The sequence below is a fragment of the Sinohyriopsis cumingii genome, chromosome 19 (genome assembly GCF_028554795.1).
Source record: "Sinohyriopsis cumingii isolate HCF-2022 chromosome 19, ASM2855479v2, whole genome shotgun sequence".
NCBI classification, from domain to species: Eukaryota; Metazoa; Mollusca; class Bivalvia; order Unionida; family Unionidae; genus Sinohyriopsis; species Sinohyriopsis cumingii.
Window position 1 is genome coordinate 24,139,320 of NC_142979.1, and position 20,953 is coordinate 24,160,272.

General features: G+C 34.1%; 1 protein-coding gene across 1 annotated transcript in view; it reads left to right on the forward strand.

The window, feature by feature from the left end:
• LOC149775290 (serine/threonine-protein kinase Chk2-like) overlaps positions 1-20,953 on the forward strand; it is a 62,423-nt gene that overhangs the window by 22,227 nt on the left and 19,243 nt on the right. The window contains exons 7-13 of the mRNA XM_089944139.1: positions 3,415-3,468; positions 4,405-4,469; positions 9,131-9,230; positions 10,020-10,058; positions 14,231-14,442; positions 16,386-16,501; positions 18,316-18,401. Of these exons, the coding sequence (XP_089800265.1) occupies positions 3,415-3,468; positions 4,405-4,469; positions 9,131-9,230; positions 10,020-10,058; positions 14,231-14,442; positions 16,386-16,501; positions 18,316-18,401 (672 nt within the window). The remainder of the gene's footprint in view (positions 1-3,414; positions 3,469-4,404; positions 4,470-9,130; positions 9,231-10,019; positions 10,059-14,230; positions 14,443-16,385; positions 16,502-18,315; positions 18,402-20,953) is intronic.

Genomic DNA, 20,953 nt, shown 5'->3' on the forward strand with positions numbered 1-20,953 from the left:
TGTCCATAGATATTGCTGAGTATGTGAGTCAGGAGAGAAATTTGTAAGAAATCATGGCACTGTCTAATGACTTGGCCATGGTATCAAATTAGATCCCACCTCAAGAGAAATTTGTAAGAAATCAGGGCACTGTCTAATGACTTGGTCATGGTATCAAATCAGATCCTCAAGAGAAATTTGTAAGAAATCGGGGCACTGTCTAATGTCTTGGCCATGGTATCAAATCAAATCCCACCTCAAGAGAAATTTGTAAAGAAATCGGGGCACTGTCTAATGACTTGGCCATGGTATCAAATCAGATCCCACATCAAGAGAAATTTGTAAGAAATCGGGGCAGTCTAATGACTTTGCTATGGTATCAAATCAGATCCCACCTCAAGAGAAATTTGTATGAAATCAGCGCACTGTCTAATGACTTTGCCATGGTATCAAATCAGATCCCCACATCAAGAGAAATTTGTAAGAAATCGGGGAACTGTCTAATGACTTTGCCATGGTATCAAATCAGATCCTACCTCAAACATATGTGACAGCGAGAGCAAAGAGTGTCACACATTGTCGTTTGCTGCAGTCATGGAAATCCAGCACACATGATGAATTTCTAAAGGGGTTAGATTCATATCATCCATCAAATCCTGCCCTAATTTGAAGTTGATGAGCTTGTTGTTGATTTTTTCAAATATGTGTGCAGTGAATTCAAAACACATTGATAGTAATTATTTTATGGGCTAATCTTTATCACAGCCATGTGGAGCCACACAATGCATCTCGAGCAAATACAGTGATTGGATCTTCATAAAATTAGCTACACTGCCATTCTTCCCAATGATAACAGGTGCTCCATCCGATTCCTTACCAGACACTTTTTGCAGGGAAGTCCTATATGAATCTAAATAAGCAAGCAGTTGTAAAAAAATTTTACTGGATATATAAGTTGCAGATATTGCTTAGTTTCGCTAGGTATCAGATAATCAAATGTTTCTGTTTCGATAAATCAGTAGTTTTATCTAACATCGTCCCGATAGCTGGACTCTCCTTCAGTTCTGATATGATGTTTTCCTCTAACAGATCCGATATCACAGATTGGAATTGTGTTCTTGGTACAATTTTGATGTAATAAAGTTCCATTCAGCTGGCTTAGTTAATTCAAAGACTGGAACTTGTCAGGTGGTAAATTCTCCTTGCCAGTATAGCAATTGTTCCTCAAAATGATGTTTATAGCTTCACAACAGTTTTTGTAGCATTGTTAAAAATAGTTTCCAGCATTTTCCCATCAGCAGCGTAATTCGCTTTCACATTGTATATATGGTTCTTGCTTTTGGCTGGTTTACAAATTGTTCTTTAATCCATGTTTCTGGCATAAAATACACAACATGGTGCGTGAGAAAGCTTGCCAGTAGCTTCTCGTGGGTCTGTGGTTCTTTCCGGGTTTTCGTGTGTTCTTCCTCCACCATTAATAATGGCCGCCATGTATAGACTATCGTGTACTGAAAAACAGTGTTGAACCCTGCAACAACAACAACAACAACATGGTGCCATCTAGCAACTGTCTAATGTTGTGTTTTTCAACATCTTAGTGAAATAGTGGCTTGGTCGTGCCGTGTAGCAGCTATCTAATTTAGTAGTGTTTTAAAGCACCTTAATGCAATAGTTGGTATGTGGTGCCATCTACCAGAGCTTGTTTACAGAATTGTATTTTAATCCATGTTTTTGGCATAAAATGTACAACATGGCACATAGTTTAATGACATAGTCGAGCCATGAAAACTCTTCAGACCATTTTTTTAACAGAAAGTTAGCCGTTTCCTGTTAGGGTTAGCATTTTCATCAGCTATGTCAAGTCCACATTTTATTTTTGATATTATGCACTGTACTTAGCAAATGTCCAATGTAGTAGTGTTTCACAACATCTCAGTGCAGTACTACCATGTAGTAACTATAATGTAAATTGTGCTTTAAAGCACTCAGTGCAATACTGGCCATGTGGTGCCATGTAGCAAATATGTATTGTACTGTTTTAAAGCACTTTAGGCTTTGTGGTGCAATTTAGCAGCTATCAGATTTAGTGATGTTTTGAAGCACCTCAAGGCAATAGTGGGTATGTGGTGCCATCTAGCAGCTATTCTGAAGGATGTATGAGAGATAAGGTTACAACTAAACTGTTTGTTTAATGAAGCTATTTTGTTTTATCATTAGCTTAGCTGATTTTGTGAACTGTAACGGCTGCCACATGATTTACTTGAAGTCCCATATCATAGCTCATGGTGATACTAAGGAAGTATGCTGTGGGGAGGGGGGTCTTTATTAATTCTTTGTTGCTTTGTATTTGTGTTGTCTTTACATGAACTTCACAAAATAAATTGTGGCTCAGTAATGAATCAAAATAATGTATGACCAATGTCTAGCCTGGGTATACTAAGAAAAGACATTTCAGCACTTGAAATGGGCATGACTGGCAAATATTGGCATTCTGTTTTGATACCTCTCCCATTTATGCATTGAGAGGGTTCCATGACCTGATTAGGTTGCCATAACATTGATCTAACTTTCAAAGTCACAGGGCAACATTTTCCTGGAAAAGGACATCAGTAAGCAAAATATCACCAATATTATCTGACTACGCTAGACCAGATATATGCAGATACCTTTGGATGTTCATAAAGCCTGATCAGGTTTTGGTTGTCTTGATCCAGTTTTCAAGGTTACAAAGTGACATTCTTTGTGGTGATAGAAGGAATCACACTGAGCATGTAAGCAAGATATCGCCAACATTTTATTACCAACCTGGACACAGTGTGGTATGCTGATGGCTTTGGAGGTTTCCATATACCATATTAGGTTCAGTAACCTTGACCTAGTCTTTTAGGTCACACAATGACATTCTGTATTTCAGATAATGATGGGAAGACATCATTTTTTGTGTCCAAAGGACATGCAAATTGTCATTGTAAATAATAAAATAAATATTCAAATCTTGTCCTTAGAACATTGAGAGTGACTTGCAAATTATTTTCCATGGCTTGAGAATGTTTTATCATTATTAAACTATAGTGACTGGTTTTAAATATTTCCTGAATAAACAGACTACTTGCATTTCTTATTAGGTTTTGATATGAACATATATTATATAATACTACTGATTTTCTTGAGCTTATCCTTTATCAGTAGTATTTAGGTTTACATTTATGAAATATCAAATATTTTATGGAATCAAAAGCATAAAATGTTTTTATTATATATGTGGTACACAAATCTTGGATATTGATTTCGAACATTAAAAATACAGATGTTACATTTTAGCTGAACCACATTTACTTCAGTGCGGAAAATTTAGAAACAAGATTTTTAAAAAAGAGTTTGTGGCACAGATGCATGACAAAATGCTTATTTCAATATAATGATTTTAATTTTCAGAACTTTACTAAGCAGGTTATGAGTGAGGTGAAGATTTTAAAGGCTTTGAAACATGTAAGTTCTTCTTGTGAATTGCAATGAAACCTACACTTGTTTATTTCCTTAATATATGTGCAGCTCCATGTGAAAGTAATTAGGGATATAACAGCTTCGCGTTTTCACCTGGTTTTTATTTTTTAGAATTGTAACTTATAGTTTCTCACATTTTTTGAGCTGGAGCATAGGTGAACAAGAGGGTTAAAAGTAATGACAGCATGAAAATAAACCTTCATAAGACATCGAATGTACAGTAACCTTGATATAAATTTTCTCAGATGGATCCATAACTGCTGACTGCATTATGTACCAAGTCATGGTATAGCAAGAACAGCTAAAATTTGAGGAATGTATGTGTGTTAGTAGTGGGATGTGGTTTAAACAATGCCATCCAGACATAATTTTTCTTTATGTAAACTAAATATATATTTTTCTCTTCATGGTATTTGTTCATTTAATCTTGTTTTATAAAGGAAATAAAGATATAATATTTAGCTTGATTGTTTTTTTCAACCTGTAGTCATACATGTAAAAGACCAATTTATATTACAATCATTTTAAAAATTGTTTTCACCTGTTGGCTATTTTTCTTTTTGTTCATCATATTGATTGGTATCTAGAAATCATGTTTATATTAATTTGTATAAATAACCCAGTGCTGGTAGAAAATTTTGATGCAAGAAAAGCAGTACACGGATAAATCCATATTTTCTGTTGTGTAAAGCAAGGGAAATTCAGTTCAAAATTAAGTGAAAACTTTTTCAGAAATTATCTTTTTTATTTTTCATTGACCTGCATGCTGTTCCACATCTGTAAAAAAAATATTGCAGGCTGAACTAATGGAAGAATTCAGTTTAGTATTTGAGCAAAAAATTGGAATATCTAACCCTCTTTCAGTGGTAGTCTTGTACAGCATACATAACATTTATCTCTCATACAATCTGTGTGTTTCAGCCTTGCATCATTCGTATAGAAGATGTAATAGACACACCTGATGTCCTGTATATAATTCTTGAACTGTAAGTATTATTAATGTGTATTCATCTAAAGTAATTATTTGCTAATATTCTTTTATCTAAAATCCCTGATGTTGAGAAAGTGTTATATTACTGACCGGTATATAGCAGGTTCCAGATGGAGTTTAGTTAACTTTGTTGTTGTTGTAGAGTTTAATGCCATTTTTTAGTACAAAATAGGTTATACATGGTGGCCACCGACCCTTGAGAAGCTACTAACAAGCTTTCTCACATACCCACATTGGCCAAACCCAAGACTCTAACCCACGGTGAGTTATGTATTAGAACATGGTGTAATAAACCTTGTTACACTACTTACAATCTGGATTTCCTCGTCAACAGTGACGAATATGACCTTGTACCATCTGATCATCTAGGTATGGAATTCAGTACACATTGAACAGAGTATATCTCCCTCAGGAACAAGGTGGCTTTGTTACTTTTGAGGGAATTTCTTTGTACAGAAATTCCTTCACCTTCTAGACTTGCTCAACACGGCAGCAGACCTCATCATCCTAGGTTTTCTTTATGTGCACTTGTTACAAATGATTTCTTTATCCCAATGAGAGGCCAAAGGTTTGCTCTCTGAATCCATCTCTTCCCATCTGCACAACTATGAGGTATCATCTGCAGATTCAGAGTGACCAAACTTGGCTCACAGTATGTATATCCCGACAAGTTCAACTGCCAGAGATCACATTTTGCACAGATGCAAGTACAGAAGGCTTAAGGGCACGCCTACTACCATCTTTTTGGGAAGCCAGTGGAATGTGTTCTCCCCAAGACTGGCCTGTATATATCGATATCCTTGAGATAAAGGCCATTTTGGAAGCAACACTGGTGGAAGGAATTTTTCATTGGAAAGGTCCTCTTTCTGACAACTTTACAGTGATGACTCCAGACCTTTGCATACTGGTGTTGGACTTTCTAAAGTGTTGTCATCAACAACCAATCCAAGTTCAAGTCCATCATATTTCTGGACATCTGAATATAATAGCAGATTCTTTGTCCTGGGACAATCTGCTTATGCAGACAGAATGGTCTCTCCATCCCTCGGTTTTCATTCAGATATGCACCTGATGGGACCAATCATTACTGGACCTCTTTGTGACAAGATGGAATACCAAGCGCCCATACTTTGTCACACCAGTCCCAGATCCCATAGCCTGGGCAGTCGGTGCGCTTTCCATAGATTGGAATGGCCTTGACGCATACACCTACCCTCTGAAACCTCTGATTCCAATGGTGGTGCAAAAGCAAGAGAATCAGAGTGACACCTCATCCTTGTTGCACCATTCAAACGGAAGAAGTCATGGATCAACAACCTAATCAATCTCACAATTGGAATTCCATGGCAGATAGAGAATTTTTCTCATTTGCTCTAACAACCACTAAGGCAATTGTTTCACACCCAACCCAGACCTACTGAACTGGCACATATGGATCATATTAAACAGGCCCTCAGAAATTACAATTCTTTTAACCAGTTGTGGAGAGTATCGCTCAAGCAAGAAGGCCCACCACTGTGAAAGCGTACAAATGCAAATGGAAAATGTTTACTCAGAAGTGTACACAAGAACATGTTATACCACTACAGGCATCTATACCTGAAATATCTTAACTTCCTCCTCTGGCTCTTTGATGAGAAAAAGTTAGTACCAGACACAATCATGATTACTGACACCTTCTGCCATCATTGAAGAGAGGATATTGGACAAACCAAAGACTTATCCTACCTCCTCTCCAACTTTGATTATACATGGCCAAAAACGTTACCTCTGTGCCCAAGGTGGAACTATCATGAGTACTAACCAGGATGAACAAATCACAATTATAACCATTTTCAAGTTCATCTTTGGGTCACCTTTTTTTCAAGTTCTTCTTCCTTATCACATCAGTGACAGCAGGCAGAATCAGCAAAATAATGCCCTATCAGGGGACCCAAATTATGTGCAGTTCTGACAAGACAAGTCAGTTTTTCAATTAGGACTGTTCCCTCTTTCATCACGGAGAACAGATTTCTGTCCATAGGTAACCAGACCTTGGTACTGAAATTATTGTCTGCTCTGGACACTTCCACTCAAGGCCACCAACAGGATCCAGCATGATCTTTAAAATGACTGAGCCATTGCATTGCGGAAGATCACACGTATATTTACCTCTCAATCAGGGACAGGATAATATAACTGCACAGACCCATTCATACTGGATTAAATGGGTTATTTGCTCTGCATATCTAGAAATAACTAATATAAATTTATTATGCATTTCAACTCACAAAGTTAGAGCGGTTGTTAGAAGCATCGCCTTTGACTGGAACTGTTCTCTAACTGATATTATCCATGCAGTGGGATGGAGATCTGAGTTCACGTTCTCCATTTGCTGCCTCAGAGATCTTTCATCTGGTAGGGCCTATAGCTGTGGCATAACAGTTTGCTTTTCCCGGTCATTCAGCAGTTTCATAAGTCGCTGCTTCTTGACTTCTACTGGATTTGTTGGAGGGAAAAGTCTCCCTTTTTGAAGCCACTCCCAACAGATGGAGTCTTCTCCAGTCGGGTTAAATAGAAGCCATCTCACATACCTTAGAACAGGAATGGCACCCTCCACCTCTTACCTATTCTTCTAAGGTATTTTGATTGGGTAACGTATTTAAAGAAGAAACTAATTTTTCCTATTAAAATATGTTTCTCCACAAATACTTACCCAGTCATGATGCATATACATCCTCCCAGCCTCCCACAGCTACATCCATATAGAGAGCATGCGTTATGCTCCAGTAGTAGCTGAGTTGTTCATATTTTGCTGCCAATTACTGTATCAAAGGGAGATCACTCTGCCCAACCACCACTTAGATGGGCAGATAACTTTTAGCTCTTTTTAGTTAAATGTTCTATCTGTGATGGCCAGATTTGCAAGTTAGTAGTAGTTCCCCTAAGGTATTATGATTGGGTTAGTGTTTGTGAAAATATATATTTTACTTTTAAAAAAATTGTTCCCTTGAAGCAGAATTACAATTGATACTGGATTTTTTTTTTACATCCATTCAGACATAAAAGTTATATCCAGAAGAAAGAGTCCCTAGGTCTCAGAAATGTGTGAAGATCAGGTGGGACTCTTGTTGGAACTGTCTGAGGTTAAAATCGTATATTGAAAGGTCCAGAAGCATGCTGGACCAGTGGAGTCATAGTTATTAACCTTGAAGAAGAAACGTCCAGAAATGTGCTGGTCTATGGTCAGGTGGGGTTTCATTAATGAGGAATGAGGAAAATCTTTTTTCAACAAGCAACCAAAGACGATTATCTTTGCATTCAAAAGCAAATGTGACCACTCACCTTAATACAGAATGTGACACTGTGATTTCCGAAAATGGGTCAAGAACACCGAAACTTAATCTGGTATTTGAAACCTAAAGAAACCACTTCCATATCAAATTTTTATTCAGTTTGGTCATTCAGTAAAGGAGATATATTTCCTTCAAGCTAAGGTCCTTTATTTTAAAATTAAAATGTTACCTCATGTCCTTGATGGTTAATTGAAGGTTACCCGAATCAAATCAGGTTTGGAGAACTCTTTCAGGATTTACTTTCTTAGTGTGACTGACAGATGACAGACAGCATTGGACCAATACATCTTTGTCATGGGAGAAAGATATAAGAAAAGAGGAGGCTTGTAATGATATGAAACATGCAGCTAAGTTAACTTCACAAAATTTTCACTTTAATTTTTAATATTGTCTTGATCATTTTTATCCTATTTAAGGAACATGATCAGTGAGGTGGTATCATTATATATGATTAGTAATATGGCTGTTGATAATGGGTAATAGAATTTTACACAGTATTTACCATTCTCAAGGAATTCACAGACTTAAACAAGAAGAAGCTGTAAATACTGTTTGCATGATGTTTTGACTTTGAAATTAAGGTCTTTTTTATACTCAGAAATTTATCACCAAAATTTTGGATAATCATGTCTGCTAATTGTTATTTCATTTTAGTGAAATTAAGTTTATCTAATGAAAATTTTACCACCTTAACTGAGAGAATTATTTGCTTGATCAAGAATTGATGAAAGATAGTGAACATTATAATGATTGAAATGGCTCACATTATGTCGTCCCAGTTGTCTATGCGATGGAACAGTTTTGTGAAATGTCTGCCGGATACCTGTGTGCCAGTCATGTAATACCTTATGCACTACCAGTATTAATACTCGTCATTAGTCCATTGTTGATGACACAGTTTCATGTATATTGATAGGTTTATTATACCCTTTATACTTGCCTATAAGTTGAGTCAGACTGCGAAGATCAAAGATCACAATCTGCCATAGCATGATGCACCTGCAGATCAGGGTTTATTTGTTTGTTGTACTGATTACTCCTAACAAACTGCACAAACTGAACTGTTTTTATAAGTGATCAGTAGAACAAGCAACATAGACCCAGAACCACAAGCACATTATGCCAGATCCACAAGCACATTATGCCAGGTCCACAAGCACATTATGCAACAGCAGATCTGAGTCTGTGCAGTTTGCAGTTGGACTCAACTTCTAAGTGAGTACATACCATACATAATGAGACATGTTAAACGGGTAATTGTGAAAACAAAATCCCTTGTCTCTTTGGGACCAGTTTTACACACCCATACATCTTCTTGCAGGGTTGAGGGAGGAGAGTTGTTTGATAAAGTTGTTGAGCTTGGTCTATATGATGAACCCACTGCTAAGTTGTTATTCTACCAAATGGTGCTTGCTGTCAAGGTAAGTTGTTATTCTACCAAATGGTGCTTGCTGTCAAGGTAAGTTATTGATCCATTAACCCAGTTTCCTGTTGTCATACTTTTTATTAATCTTACATGATTGATTATATCTGGTGGAAATTATAAAATGCACATATTTTTTGTTGAGGTCTGGAATCTCAGCATAATAATCATTTCTTTGTCTGTCTGTCCATCCACACCCACGATTAATGCAGTGTTAACTTTGTTTTAAATTTTTCTCAGTGTAGAACTCTTTAACTTTCTAGTTAATTTAATTCTTTGCAAAACTTTGGTCAGAAAAAATATTGAAATTGTTTGATATAAAATGAAGAAAGATGTAATATTATTTTCATCATGAAATTTCATATGAACTGAGGAAAGTGATAATATTATAGCATCACAGGACTTCATAAAACAGTTTTATTTATTTAAAAAAACACTTGAGAATCCTAGCATTTTGACTTTGGAGTACATTTTAAAATTAAACTTTTATTTTGAGTGATGTTAAGACCTGATATAACATGTGTGGTATGGTATTGATATTAAAGGATGGAGTTATGAAATGGCATACAAAAAAGATTATGAAATAATCGATCTATTTCATTAGAAAATTCCATGTAGCAATCATCTTGTTTAATGACAGCAGTCTGAAAAGGAACCTTTTCTGTCAGTCTCTGTATAAATGTAACTTTTATACCACTGATACACATACACACACACACACACACACACATACACACACACACATGTAATAATGTTATCAATACCATTTTGTTCCTCTTTATTACAGTATTTGCATGACAAAGGTATTACACACAGAGATCTCAAGGTTAGTACAGCAAAATGCCTTTTTGACTTGAATTTATGTCTGCCATTTCATGTTATAAAATTTCAGAAACAGAATATGCTTGATTTTTGTATGAAATTTGTAAATACAGAATTCATGTTAAATGTTATGTAATTGAAATTTCATGTATAGCATTTTGTTTTTTAATTACCTCTGCTTAGCATAATCTGTCTGATTTGTCTTCACTATTACACAGGGGGTGTAAAATGGTAATTGAGTACTCTATATACTCACAAGTCGAGTTAAACTGCATAGATATTCCATTGCATAATTCACTGGCAGAAATCGTTCAATGCAGTATTTTGAAGTGATCAGTAGGACAAGCAGCATAGATTAAGATCTACCATTGCATTTTGTGGTGTCAGATCAGAGTCTATGTTGTTTGCTGCTGGACCCAACTTGCAAATAAATAAATATGATAATCATTATATGCCTGTTCCTTAATGACATGGAGAGAGTGGGCTTCGTAAGCATTGTAGACAACACAGGTTGTCATGAATGAAGAAAAGGATTTTGCAGTAACATTTTGGGAAAGGGGGCTTGGGGTGCTAGTGGCTTTTATTGATTCATGAGAAATATGATCTCCATTGTCCTGTACAAATATTTAATGTTTTTGGATATTAGCTCTGAAGTAGTTCATATTGATAAATTGAAAGACTTTTTAGTATAAATTAAATCGACATGTAGTTTTGTCTATCAGTAAAGTAGGAGTTACTTCTCTTTTAAGATCAGAACGCATATATTCATTATAAGCAGAAACAAACCAACTACTCTTCAGTGTTAAAATTACAATTAGAAAACCATTGGAGCCAAACTCATCCATATGTTTGGACTAGTTAGTTTCCAAAGATAAAAGATTTTAAATTTCACCATTCTTCACTGAATTAATCCAAGTATTGCTTGTACTAACAAAAACAATCTGCACACAGCATGTGCATTGTCTCAGAACACCACATCCAAATCAAAAGCATACACCCAAAAAAGAGAAAATCGGTAAAATCCAAAATATCAGTGCTAATTTTAAAAAACAGGAAATAAATTAACCGAAAGCAAAAAGTTTAGCTGTCTGTGTTGCATGATTTTGACAGGAAATTAGGCTGATCCTGCACATGGCTGTTACTGTGAATTTTGCACCTTTCATGTATTATAATTGGATGTAACAAATTATCTGTTAATTAGTGCATCTCTTCATGTCATAGGACCATTAGGTTCTCAACACTTGCCTTAGCCACTGTGTAAGCGCCTAATTAGGTTTGCATGGAAGCGCTCTTGGGCATGACAGTGACAGTCCATTGAATCTTTTCACATTTGAATAGAAGAGGTCATGTAACATTCATAATAATTAAACTGAAATGGAATTAAAAAACATAATGAGAAATGAAGTTCACTTGGGAACACCTTCTTAATTGTTATTTATTTCTTAGTGTTGACACCATTAGGTCTTTCTCAGTGTTTTCATTTTGATCATTATTTCATCTGATATCTTGTTAGATATTAAGAAAATATTTTTGTTAAAGAAAATCTCATGAAATACATGCTTTCTTAAAATTTTTAAACTTTATTTTGCTGATTCCTAATTTCCACACACTGATCATTGTTCTCAATGATAAAATTCACAATATGAGCTTTCACTGACCAGTTTTGATCATGATTTAATGTTATGCAATAAGAGGCAATTTCATTTTAGCATTCCTATGAGAATATTAATCAGTGCACTTCAGGTACTAAATTATTAATAGGTTTCATGAGTTCACATGGCATGATAATAAAAAAGGCAGGTTCATGAGTTCACATGGCATGCTAATAAAAGACAGCTTTATGAGTTCACATGGCATGCTAATAAAAGACAGGTTCGTGAGTTCATATGGCATGCTAATAAAAGACAGGTTCGTGAGTTCACATGGCATGCTAATAAAAGACAGGTTCATGAGTTCACATGGCATGCTAATAAAAGACAGGTTGGTGAGTTCATATGGCATGCTAATAAAAGACAGGTTCGTGAGTTCACATGGCATGCTAATAAAAGACAGGTTCATGAGTTCACATGGCATGCTAATAAAAGACAGCTTTATGAGTTCACATGGCATGCTAATAAAAGACAGGTTCGTGAGTTCATATGGCATGCTAATAAAAGACAGGTTCGTGAGTTCACATGGCATGCTAATAAAAGACAGGTTCGTGAGTTCACATGGCATGCTAATAAAAGACAGCTTTATGAGTTCACATGGCATGCTAATAAAAGACAGGTTCAGGAGTTCACATGGCATGCTAATGAAAGACAGGTTCATGAGTTCACATGACATGCTAAAAAGGAGAGGTTCATGAATTCACGTGGCATGTGAAAAGATAGGTTGATAAGTTAATATGGCATGCTAAAAGTCCTGTTCAATAGTTAATGACATGCTAAAAAGTCATGTTCATAAGTTAATATGACATGCTAAAAGGTCATGCTCATAAGTTAATATAACATGTTAAACAGTCATGTTCATAAGGTAATATGACATGCTAAAAGTCATGTTCATAAGTTAATATGACATGTTAAACAGTCGTGTTCAGAAGTTAATATGGCATGCTAAAAGTCATGTTCATAAGTCAATATGACATGCTAAAAGTCATGTTCATAAGTCAATATGACATGCTAAAAAGTCATGTTCATAAGTTAATATGACATGCTAAAAGTCATGTTCATAAGTTAATATAGCGAACTAAAAGTCATTTTCAAAAGTTAATATAGCATGCTAAAAGTCATTTTCATAAGTCAATATGACATGCTAAAAGTCGTGTTCATAAGTTAATATGACTTGTTAAACAGTCATGTTCATAAGTTAATATGTCATGCTAAAAGTCATGTTCATAAGTCAATATGACATGCTAAAAGGTCATGTTCATAAGTCAATATGACATACTAAAAGTCATGTTCATAAGTTAATATGACATGCTAAAAGTCATGTTCATAAGTCAATATGACATGCTAAAAGTCATGTTCATAAGTCAATATAGCATGCTAAAAGTCATGTTCATAAGTTAATATGACATGCTAAAAGTTATGTTCATAAGTTAATATGGCATGCTAAAAGTCATGTTCATAAGTTAATATAGCATGCTAAAAGTCATGTTCATAAGTTAATATGACATGCTAAAAGTCATTTTCATAAGTTAATATGACATGCTAAAAGTCATGTTCATAAGTTAATATGACATGTTAAACAGTCATGTTCATAAGTTAATATAACATGCTAAAAGTCATGTTCATAAGTCAATATGACATGCTAAAAAGTCATGTTCATAAGTCAATATGACATGCTAAAAGTCATGTTCATAAGTTAATATGACATGCTAAAAAGTTGTGTTCATAAGTTAATATGACATGTTAAAAAGTCGTGTTCATAAGTTAATATGACATGTTAAAAAGTCGTGTTCATAAGTTAATATGACATGCTAAAAAGTCATTTATTTCTATGCCTAAAAGGTAATAACAATTTCTATGCCTAAAAAGTAATGCAATTTCCATACCTACAAGGTAATAAAATGTCCATACCTACATGGTAATACAATTTCTATGCCTAAAAGGTACATGCATACATACATACATACATACATACATACATACATACATAACATATATACATACATATATATGCACACATTGATACATACATACATACATAACATATATACATACATACATATGCGCACATTGATACATGCATACATACACACACACACACACATACATACATACTTACTTTCTTACATAGATACATATATGGGAATTAGAAAAAGCTGAAATGCAGTAAGTTTTAAGAGCAAAAGCAGGTATGTAAACAGTGATTGGTATGAAAAGATTTGAGAGAGAGAGAGAGAATTAAAGCAAGACATGCATCAAAATATTTTAGAATCCAACTTTTGAGAATGATTTGAGAACACTAATTTTTGTACATACAATTGTTTGCCAAGGAGTATGTACAGAGTCTCCGTGCTTGATGAGAAAGGCCACTCCTCACCTTTACAAAATTTTGTCAGAGATTTTCCAATGATATCTTTGTTTGATACTAATCTTCTCCAAACAAATAATAACATATTCATTAAGCATGTCCTCAGCTCTTATCATGGGAGTAATACTTTATCTTGCTTATTTTGTTGTTTTTTTTCAGCCAGAAAATATTCTGTTACATACAGACTCTAAAGAAACTCTCATCAAAGTGACAGACTTTGGTTTGTCTAAGTTTGTGGATGCTGGGTCTATTATGCAAACATTCTGTGGAACACCAACTTACTTGGCTCCAGAAATCCTGAAGACTGCTGGTACTGGTTCATACACCAAGGCTATTGACTGCTGGAGTTTAGGGGTTATACTGTATATTTGGTAAGAAGTTTGCAAAGACTGTATGATGGTATAGTTGAAAAATATGTAATGGTATAGACAAAAATGCTACTCCTTACGGGGCATGAACAATTTTCATTTATCCCAGTTACTTTGCTTGGTAGATAACTTGGAACTCTTACTCATCCTGAATAAATTATACTTATCTTGTACTTGTGTATAAATTTGGAAACTTCATCTGTGATATTGTTTGAATGATTTGGCAGTGTTATAACATATAGGCATTTCTGATACTTTTTCATGCTCTTCACACTTCATCATGAAATTTCAATGATTCTTTCCTAAATGCCCCCATACACAACTAAGAATGATTTTGAGTCTGGTGGTGATGGATATTTGCAACAAATTTGACAAAATTTAACAATGAACTCCAGATCATACTCAGCTATAGCTTATTGAATGGTTCTCACACATTTTAAAGACTAATACTGCATTTTTCTGCAGTTTTATTTTCTCTGCTTTTATTTTAGTCTTCTTCCTTATTTTCTTTTATCTCCCTACCTCAAATTAATTTTGACCATTAGACCTAACTATTTTCCAGATGATTATTGGTGACATTCACCAGTGATTTCTCGGGATGAGTGTATTTGAAAATAACCTGTTGCAACTGACAGAAATAACCACTTTGCAAACCAGCTCATATTGTGAAGTTCTTTTGTTTGATTTCTCAATGAACTGCACTAAATATTTGTACAGTTGTTGATAATCATTTGATGAATTCAAAATACTTCTGCTCTGAATGTAGGAAATAATGGTATGTTCCTGGTATATGGAAATCTGATTTATCTGAATTGATGTCAACTAATTTAAGTTTTAATAATAGACTAGTATGCTTCTGGTAAAGTGAGACTTATAAGAATTGAATATGCTTCTAACCAAACTGCAACATTGTTATATTTGTCAACTGTGCAGAAAAATTCTGTATAAAGGTCACCATTGATGAGAGAAAACAGATAATATTTCCTCTATTTTATTCGATAACTGGCTTAAAATGCCACTTATCCAGTAAGGCAAGCATCTTGAAAAAGTTATTTGCTCTTCCATACATGTAATTTGTAAATAATTGAGTGGGTGAGTGGAATTTTGTTAGCCTTACTTTAGATAATGGATTATATTAGTATATTCTGATGAATAAATGTACATGTAACCTTTAATTAATAATTTCAATATTGGGTTTTCCTTTCTCAGTTTCATGCCTTGGGTCTTAAATAGATGTGACCTCCTATTCATTTTACGTACTCTCACTCAGATAGATGTGTCCTCTAGTAATTTCATGTACTCATCTCAGAAAGATGTGTCCTCCTATTAATTTCATGTACTCATCTCAGATAGATGTGCCCTCTAGTAATTTCATGTCTTGGGTCTTCAGTAGATGTGCCGTCCTCTGTTAATTTGTCTTTGGTCTTAAATAGATGTACCCTCCTCTATTAATTTCATGACTTCAGTCTTAAATTGATGTGCCTTCCTATTATTTTCATGTATTTGGTCTTAAGTAATTTGATTTTAAGTAGATGTGCTCTTCTCTATTTTATACCTTGAGACTTAAATAGATGTTCCCACTGCTATTAATTTCATGTACTCACAACAATAATGTTTGCACATGCATAGACAGATTTATATATGTATGTGGAAATGATATTTAAAAAAAATATATATATTTTCTTCATTTTATTTTAAAGTACCACTACTTAATAAAAAGTGTAATTGTTACCGTTAGTTTGTTAGTCGTTCGTTCAAATACTGTTTACTTCTCTATTTTTTCCTTATAGTATCTGTTTTAGAAGAATTTGTAGTTGCTACAGGCCTTGATTAAAAACCCAGTGAGCAATTATCCATCTGTCAATGACTCCTGTTTGCTGAAAAGTTATCAAAAGTGATGCACCTGAAAATATTCACAGTAGTTGAATTTATTTTCATTATTGTAGCCTAGTTGGTTATCCCCCTTTTTCTGATGAGAGAAAAGATCTGGAGTTGCCCAAACAAATCCTTGGAGGTCATTACACCTTCCCAAAGCAGTATTGGAAGGATATATCAAATGACGGTAGGTTCTTTGCCAGATTTTTTTCTTTAAAGATTTTCTTAATCTCTGTATCACCAGATCAGGTGTATGAACAAGAATGTACTAATGTGTTTAAGCATATTTGTATCAATTCTGAGCAATTTTGTACATGATTCATTGTTCCTTTAAGCACGACATGGTTGTACTTTAGAAAAGGTAAGACTTATCTTCACTTAAGTTAATACTAAAATAGTCCATGTTACTTTTACAGAACACGGGCATTCTTTAAAGATAGCAGTGTAGCAACATGCTGTTATACGTACATAAGATTCTTTATAAATAGCAGTAATGGGGCATGCTGTTATACCATATGTAAGCATTTTTTTAAAAATAGTATAGGGAAATGATGTTATGCCATGTATAAGCATTCTGTAAAAATAACAGCATAGGGACATGCTGTTATGCCATCTGAAGCATTCTTCAAAGATAGCATTATAAGGACATGCTGTTATACCATGGAATTTACATACACATTTCTACTTCTGATCACACTTATCTGTCAGACCTTTTGGTTTGCCTCTCTTGAAACTATATGCTTGGAAAACTGTCTGAAGATGAGAACCAGTCTAAAATGCATTGATAACAATTGCACCAGGTAATGATGAACAAGAATAATGGGTGATTTCCATTAACCTCAGGTCATAATAATATTACTCTGCTTTTTGAAAATACAAGGCAATAACAAGGATTGTATCCAAAATTAGTTCAGATTAAGTCTGTGCAGTTGCTTGTAGAATCTGTATAATTTTTCTTTATTCAGTTTTCATCAGATTAATAAAACTAGAGGATTTAATGAATGAATTTTGAATGGTATGTTTTCTGTACATTTAATGTAAATGTTAACAAATTTGAAGTTCTTATATATTATTGTCACTGTCAAATGCATGTCCTGTCTCTGCCATGAGAGGGCCATGCCTATACCTCCAGTACAATGAATTAGTTTGTCTCTACACAGTAACTTTCGAAGGACTGGTGGATTCAAATAAAATTTTGTAGAAGGCTTTATATGAAGAAAATTGGGTTCAAGTTAAGTTTTCAGTTTTCTAGAAAAATATGGAGCCATATGTCATGTTTGGCTTAGAAATTTGCCTTTCAATTTCCTTTCCTCTCAGTCACTGGTGATGGACTTAATGGATTGAAATCAGATTTTTTGGTATGATAATTTACATTGAAGACATAAAGTATGAGTCTCACCATCTTCTGGAAAGATTTTACAGAATAGAACTTTGTTTCCACTAGATAAGGTTTGAAGGATTTCATAAATTTGAAGGAAAATAAAAGGCTTTAGACTTTACAATTAGACAACCTAGGTCTAAATTTATCATGTTGTGGCAGATTTATGAAGCTATAGTCCTTGTTTGATTTGGAATTTTTCCCTTTCTTTTTTTTTTCATTTACATAATAAATTTTGAAGGACTTAATGGCTTGAAATAAAATTGTATGGAGTAATGGCTTCAATTCAGCATGGAACTTTGCCATTCAGGTTTGTGTCTGATAATTTATTTTGGAAGGACTTCATTGACTGTAATCAAATTTAGTATGGGTTTTACATATAGAAAGTTGTTTGATTTGCACCATTTTCTGGCAAACTTTTTTAGAGTTATGTTTTTGGTATGAGGCAGTATATTAGGAAGATAGGGCAGGTTTTATTGTTACTGTTTTTCTGGCATAACTGAATGGAGTTATGGCCCCTTTTTGACCTTGATTTGTACTGTTTAATTTCATCATATTGGCAGGAATGTCTGTAGCATATGAACACATTTCTTGTCTTTTTATTTTCATATGTTGTTTTGCAGCTATTGACCTTGTAAAGAAGCTGTTAACAGTTGATCCAGAGAAGAGAATTACACTGGCGGCAGCTTTAAATCACCCGTGGTTAAAGGTAAATTATGCTTTTTCCAGCAGCTTTAATTCACCAATTGTTGAAAGTTAATTTGTATTATATGTCATTCATGCAGTAAATTCTGACTTTGAACATTACCATCTGTGGGCTTGGGGACTCACCTGATATGTCCTCCCACTTGTCATATGAGGTGACTGCTAGAGGCAGGAACTTTGTTTTGTGTGCCGGATACATTGCCAGAAGGATGCATGTTTGAATCCTACCATTGGATCTTTCCAAGTTGATTACCAGGATGCATTTTGGGCAAGACACTTCAACTGCCTCAGAACTAAATAGCATACCTGTGTTACTCTGCTGTAAAAAAATCCAAACCAAACAAAATCTATGACTTTAACATTACAGTTACTGGGTATTGTTGATGACTTTTGTTGAAATCAAATTGGTATAGTTAGACTCTTCTGCCCTTGATGGAGAAATGTGAAATTTGTTTGAAAATAATTTGGTAGTATTATAGATTGTTGTATAAAATTCACAATGATAGCTCGGGTGTGGGGAGGGGGGTCCTGTTCATCTTATGGTGTCCTGCCTGCTATTAAATAAGGAAAATCAATTATACAGAATTATCAGGTTCATTGATAATCATATTGAACTATTGCAATTCAACACCTAATAATTACTTGACTGATAGAACAAAATGATGTAAAATGGTTTTGAAAAAGAAGCATTGTAAAATGTTAGTTGCCAGGTGATAGAAGATAGAATAATGAGGAAAAATAGAAGAAATTAGGTTTTAGGATAATACACAACTAAGTGCAACTGCAAAAATTAGCAACTTAAGAAGAGAATGTGTTGTGGTGTGATTGAAGTTCTTGGTAGAAGATACTGTGGGCCTCCTTTGTTATACTCTCTGTTTCTCGGGGCCTGAGTGGCCTAGTGATCTAAAGTGCTCACCATTGCAGACCACTGCCATCTCACCTCTGTCTGCATGGGTTTGAATCTTGGCCAGTGTGGGTATGTGAGAAAGCTTGCCAGTAGCTTCTTGTGGGTTGGTGGTTCTTTCCGGGGTTTTCTTGGGTTCTTCCTCCATTTATAGTGGCCGCCATGCATAGCCTATCTTATGCTGAAAAATGGCGTTAAACCTTACATCAAGGATAACAACAACTCACTCACTCACTCACTCTCTCTCTCTCTCTCTCTCTCTCTCTCTATATATATATATATATATTATATATATATATGTGTGTGTGTGTGTATGTGTGTGCTGAACATGCTACAGTAAATGTTTAATATGTGTACCGTATTTGTGTTTTATTTTATGTTCGTCATGTGCTTTCATCTGCTGTATTCAGACCATAAGCATATTGTTTTACATATTGATTGTCACTGATATCCAAGAGAAGCGTAATTCATTTCTCATGTCTTTAAATTTCCACGGATGCATCATTGATCATTTTGTTTTTAAATTTCTACAGAGTATCATTGATCATTTTATCTTTAAATTTCTACAAATGCATCATTGATCATTTTATCTATAAATTTCTACAAATGCATCATTGATCATTTTATCTATAAATTTCTACAAATGCATCATTGATCATTTTATCTATAAATTTCTACAAATGCATCATTGATCATTTTGTTTTTAAATTTCTACAGATGCATCATTGATCATTTTATCTTTAAATTTCTACAAATGCATCATTGATCATTTTATCTTTAAATTTCTACAAATGCATCATTGATCATTTTATCTTTAAATTTCTACAGATGCATCATTGATCATTTTATCTTTAAATTTCCACAGATGCATCATTGATCGTTTTATCTTTAAATTTCTACAGATGCATCATTGATCATTTTATCTATAAATTTCCACAAATGCATCATTGATCATTTTATCTATAAATTTCCACAGATGCATCATTGATCATTTTATCTTTAAATTTCTACAGATGCATCATTGATCATTTTATCTTTAAATTTCTACAGATGCATCATTGATCATTTTATCTTTAAATTTCCACAGATGCATCATTGATCATTTTATCTATAAATTTCCACAGATGCATCATTGATCATTTTATCTATAAATTTCCAAAAATGCATCATTGATCATTTTATCTTTAAATTTCTACAGATGCATCATTGACCATTTTATCTTTAAATTTCTACAGATGCATCATTGATCATTTTATCTTTAAATTTCTACAGATGCATCATTGATCATTTTATCTATAATTTCTACAAATGCATCATTGATCATTTTATCTATACATTTCCACAAATGCATCATTGATCATTTTATCTATAAATTTCCACAGATGCATCATTTATCATTTTATCTTTAAATTTCCACAGATGCATCATTGATCATTTTATCTATAAATTTCTACAAATGCATCATTGATCATTTTATCTATAAATTTCTACAAATGCATCATTGATCATTTTATCTATAAATTTCTACAAATTTATCATTGATCATTTTATCTATAAATATCTACAAATGCTTCATTGATCATTTTGTTTTTAAATTTCTACAGATGCATCATTGATCATTTTACCTTTAAATTTCTACAAATGCATCATTG